Here is a 5,777-nt window from a genome sequence, read left to right on the forward strand (position 1 = left end):
TATCATCTCGCTTCAGTTTCTATCATTTTTATATATCAAAGCTACAGGCTACTTTATAACAAACAAAATCCCACAGTACGAAAAGATGAAATATATGGGTCAAGTGAAATATCTAATGAATCACAAAAACAGAGTAGGTGTGTTCGAATAGCTATTTTTTACTAAAAGTACTTGACGACAGTCTTTTAAGTTGGATGATGAAAATGCATATCTTCGAAAAAATCCCCTTTTGGGGCTCGGGGATTCTTATACCAGTACCATTATACAGCACCAGAATGGAAGAAAGTGTCTTCACTGTATAGTGATGTGTTTCCAAACCAAAGAGCAGGTACAATATTGTCGTGTCATTTGTAAAACTAATCTTTTATTGGTCATCTTAATTTGTCAAATAGAGACATAATGATGACAACTGTTAAACCATTCAAACAGGAAAACAAAAGGTCCAAACTATATTGAAACAAAAATAAAAAAAATGAGATACACTTATGACATGTATGAGCCACATCAATAAATGACACCTACTAAACATCAAGTTCCAGACTTGTTTTAAAAAAGGTTGAAAAAAGAAAACGTATTTAAACATTTTAAAAGGTACCAACATGCACCTTTACCTAAAGCAATAGTGTAACATAACAACATAATTATAAAGACAAAGTATACAATATCAAGGTATGAATTACTTTATTACAGGTATTAACAAAATGGTTATACTTTTTTTCAACAGATTTGAGAATTAAAACTCCTTTAATAATATTATAGTTCTTCAAAATTTTACATTGCTATTATTATTGATTTTGAGTAATCCTACAGCCTGACTGGTCTGTTATGTTTGCATCTATCTCAGTGTTTAAAACTGAGAATGGAAATGGGGAATGTGTCAAAGTGACAACAACCTGACAACAGAGCAGACAACAGCCAAATGCCACCAATGGGTCTTTAATGTAGCGAGAAACTCCAGCACCCTGAGGTTTCATTCAGCTTGCCCTTAATCAAATATGTATACTATAGTTCAGTGATAATGGACATCGTAATAAACTCTGAATTATAATAATAATACACATTGCTTTAGGTTATTACCTACTTGTTTCTTTTTCAGCTAATTCATGTCAAACACATGCCACGAGAATGAAACTTCTTGATCATGTTGATGTTCATATTAAACCAGGAACATGTGAAGCTGCCTGTAGACAGATATGACATTTGGTCCTAAGTATGTAAAAGTTACAGTATAGTATTATAACTTATGGTAGACAATGTCTGAATGGTAGAGAAATACTTTTATACTGCAATCAGCTATTTTACTATACAGATAAAGCTATACGTATATTGGTCTTTTTGTTCCAAGGCATTTCACAAAATCTTTTACTACATTGGGTTTACTATTTTCTTTCAGGGTTTTCATTGCTCTAAGAGACAGACTGGTGAAATTGGCTGTTCCAATTTTCAACCCCTCTTCCTCTGCAACACTTTGAAACATTTGGTCAAGAAATTGTTTTTTAGTTTCAGTTGAGAGTCTTTTAAAATTTGCCTTTACTGACTGCTCTGCAAAGTCAACTGATGAAGTACTAATGAGTTTTAACAACTGATCCTCATTTAGTATGGAATTTAAAGATAGAATTAGCTGGCTATCTGTAATTTGTTTGCCCAGTTTCTGCCATATTGATACAACCTGGTCTGGATTAAATTTAGATGTATAGTAAGTGAGATAATCATCACTGGTTGATGTTGCAGGTGTAGTTGGTGTCTTTGGTGTCTGTATGAAGCCGGAATCATCAAATGTGGATGAGGATTCTTCGTAATTAATCAAAAATTCTTCTTCTGCTTCATCAATGGTTGAGTAGGTAATTCGAAAATGGTTGACAATTTTTGCTCTACATGAAATAGCTGAAAAAAGAAATTATACGTTATATTTGGATACAAGGATCTTTTTTTTTTTCATAATATAAAAAAAGATGTGATGGTGGTACATTGTAATGTGATTAGTATAGAGTCATAATTTTCATGACAGGGCCCTTAGATTTATGTTGCAAAGAATTTTTACTAAGCAGAAATGATGTGGGTAAATAAAGTCTTATATTGTATATTTCAACTTACATGTACATGTAAAAGTTATCTGTAAAAACCCATACAATTTCAAAATTCCAAGTCTTTCCAAGCAGTATACATGTGCCTGTCCCAAGTCAGGAGCCTGACTATGCTGTATGGGCTTTGCTCATTGTTGAAGGCCGTACGGTGACCTATAGTTGTTAATGTCTGTGTCATTTTGGTCTTTTGTGGATAGTTGTCTCATTGGCAATCATACCACATCTTCTTTTTTATATACATATATATATTGTTTCTACATTATTTTATGTTTGAGATACATGTATGTGTTCCTCTGTGTTCATTATTGTTCCTGTATATAACATATTTAATAAAGAAAGAAGTCTTTGTCTCATATAGTTACAGATTTGAAGAGTAACAAAATTTCAAAGGGCCAAACACAATAACAATATGCATTATTCAATTATAATATAAGTGCTGCACTTACTGCTTCTAACAGAGCCACAGGTCTGTTTGATAAAATCACTGGCTTTCGTCCAATATATATTATCTGCATTCATAGCAGGCCACTCATTATCAGAAGACTGTAAATCTTTGTGTAAGGCCACAAACACTACTAGGGAACACAACTCTTTCTGGGTCCATACTGGTTGCCTACGTTTCTTTTTAGGTGGGCTCTTATAATTAGTACCCTTCAATGGTGAAAATACAACTACTCGCCTATTTCTCTTCTGAGACAAAATCTGAGATGTTCCCTATAATTGTAAAAAATTATAAATTAAAAAAATATCATACCGGTATATAATATAACACTATTATAAAGTTTATATCCAAAAATATGGCTTGTTTGTCCTCACCATATATATTTACCAATAACATGAATAAAAAGGCCATAATAAAAAGAATTATTCTTCCTTCTAAACAAAAAAATATTTCCATGATTCTGCATCATACTCCATATAATATCCATGTTAACATTACATTTTGGTGACTTCCATAACTGACTATGCAGTATGCCAGGGTATGAAATTAGCAGGGACCCACAGACCAATGGTCACTGAAATTTGGTGTGGGCTAATGAAATTTCTGCTTTTCTTGTATATAACTTTATATGTGTACTACGATATTTAATCTGTTGGCTACCAAAGTCTTAAGTTCTATGCCTGGTATGCACTTTGCTAGTTGTTGAAGGAAGTATGTAACAAAGATTTATATTTATTAATAATATTTCTTTGTTATTTGGTATCTTGTAAAAAAATGTCCTTATACATGTATCCCATAAATTCATCTGAAATCAGTGGTAATGATTAGGGAGTTTTCAGAGATTTCCTATATGATGTGATAATTTTTGTGACTTGAAAATAGAAGTTTTGAATAAGTTCTTACCAATGGAGTAACAAATCCAGGTAATTCTTTTCTTGTTGTGGTGTCTGTTGGACTTTGGAAAAGACATTTTCTGCTATCTCTTGGCTGCACAGATGTAGGAGTAAGTGCTGGTGATGTGGTTGTCATTGGAAATAAATCTTGCCTCTGGAAAAAAAGATTTCACGCATATATACATATATAAACATTGAAATTTATATAAAAAAAGCAATATTCTACTTCAGTCACACTCTTTATGTGCATGAATACATATATCTTTATTTCAATAGTTGAAGATTATTATATGAATTGCATGTAAAATACTGTATGTTGTATCAATTATATATGTTACATGTGTATGTGTATATGCCCCACTGGAGACCTAATTTGGAAAATAAAACTTTTTATCTTATCTTATCTTATATGTATCAGAGCAATTCTTTTTACTAAATATTCAAAAATTTTAATGCATGTTATGACTAGAATGATCAATCTATATAATTAATGGTAATGATATTAACTTTTGAAGTGTTCATGATAGGCTTAATATATATACTTTTAGAACTTTATCAGTGTTCCTATAGAAAAAGTTAAATGCAATTAGCCATTATTTTGATATGCACTTTTGTAATAATACAGTCATAAATAGTGTTATAAAAGTCATCGTGTCTATACGAATAATCTTAAAAGGATCCACCTGGGTGTCGATCCTGTTTGCATCTGTCACTGTAGAAATTGTAAATGTGGCACATTGACTAAAATTAGGACATTAATTTTACACTAATTTAAACAAATCATAAACCAGCTATTCCAACACTGAATACTGATGATATCATATCACAGTTTATCTATACATGTACATGTAGGGTGTGTAGGGTAACCGTCAGTCTGTGAAAAATACTGCTTTAGGGTTTGTCTGACTAAAAAAGAAATATTTATGTCTATCCGAATGAATTTTTGTCTGACATTTTGTCGGTCAGACAGATTTTGGGATACACTGAACCATTTGGAAGTTACATACATGTACCACTTAGACTACTTTTTTTATGTACATGTATCAATGTAAGTATCAATGTCACTAATGGGTTAGGGTAAGGTTTGGGGTTAAGAATAGTTTAGTATGGCTCTTTATGGGTTGGGACCCCTAAAATAAAAGAAGGCCATGCAGTATCTTGATTGTCAGGATTATAATTATCTTCGTTTTTATATTTGTTTAGTTGTTAATCGTGTTTATAATTAGTTCAAGTAACTTTTATAATGTTACAGTCTATCAGGTTAAGAAACAATCGATTTTTTACTCATGACATGGCCGTTTAATGTTTATACTTGACGGTTTTCAGAAAGGCAAAATCTAAAAGGGGGGTGAAAATTAGACTTTTTCATTGAAATATTTTGGAAAATTTAGAGACGACTTAAGACGACTTTTTATAATTTTAGATTTCTTGTTTACCATAGAAAGGCATGTTAAAATTTCGCATGAAAGTCGCTTCTTGTTTACGTGTATTATTCAGAAAAGTAAGTGCATTTTTTTCAAAAAATGTCGGAACAATCGACGCCATAAATTCACTCTTTTTCTTGTATTCTGTATAACCATTTCCCTCAGTTTTAATGCGCTTCAATCAATGTTAACACGATTTGTTGATCTATGTGTTTATGTTTACACAAAAATCACTCACCTGTTACAAGTTGTAGCGTTGTCATTGGCTTATCAAAATATCGATTTTCTGTCAAATCTGATTCGTTCAATGGCGGACGTAGGCGGTTATTATTATCACGTGACTTGTTGTTTTTTTGCACACGGCACCATCATGAAACACCTCCTCTGCTATACGTATAAACGTTAGCTTTATACGTCAATGACCTCAACTTACCTATAAGCACTGCCTTCTTACCGGAACTACTGTATTTCATCAACAACGTCACGTCACAACCATGACAACGTGTAGTAACAATGGTCAAACTTTTATGAATTTAAACTTATGTCTTCAAATTGGTAATTTATATACCATGTTTATTAAATGTTATTAATTAAGTTCATTTTCCCTTTTTAATGCCTTAAAATGTCAATGTCCTACCGCCTGGACTACGGTCATAGGGAAATACCCCAAAATGGTACGCCAAGATGGAAATTCCAAACACTTTTTTTTTTTAACAATATTTGTTACATATTTTATTTTATTTTTTTTCAATTTTTATCGATTTCAGTATTAATCATTAAGTTTTATTGTATTAGTATAGAAATGAGTTGGGCCCCTAAAATTTCAAGTTGGCCACCGAAAAAAATATTTTAGGGGCCCAGCTGGCCCCTGGAGAAAAAGCTTTTAAGTGTTAAAAGTAAAATTTGGGGTGTATTTTTAAACTTATATAGAACC

At 31.9% G+C, this 5,777-nt stretch overlaps 1 protein-coding gene across 1 annotated transcript; it reads right to left on the bottom strand.

Moving 5' to 3' along the window:
- Window positions 1-1,315: 1,315 nt before the first annotated feature.
- On the bottom strand, window positions 1,316-3,584 carry LOC143046820 (uncharacterized). The gene is made up of 3 exons (XM_076219880.1): window positions 3,430-3,584; window positions 2,531-2,798; window positions 1,316-1,884 (listed from the first exon to the last, which is right to left on the bottom strand). Exons 1-3 carry the CDS (start codon window positions 3,553-3,555, stop codon window positions 1,316-1,318), a joined length of 963 nt encoding a protein of 320 aa, XP_076075995.1. The 5' UTR covers window positions 3,556-3,584.
- Between the last annotated feature and the right edge of the window lie 2,193 nt (window positions 3,585-5,777).

This window comes from Mytilus galloprovincialis, chromosome 9, assembly GCF_965363235.1.
Source record: "Mytilus galloprovincialis chromosome 9, xbMytGall1.hap1.1, whole genome shotgun sequence".
Lineage (NCBI taxonomy): Eukaryota > Metazoa > Mollusca > Bivalvia > Mytilida > Mytilidae > Mytilus > Mytilus galloprovincialis.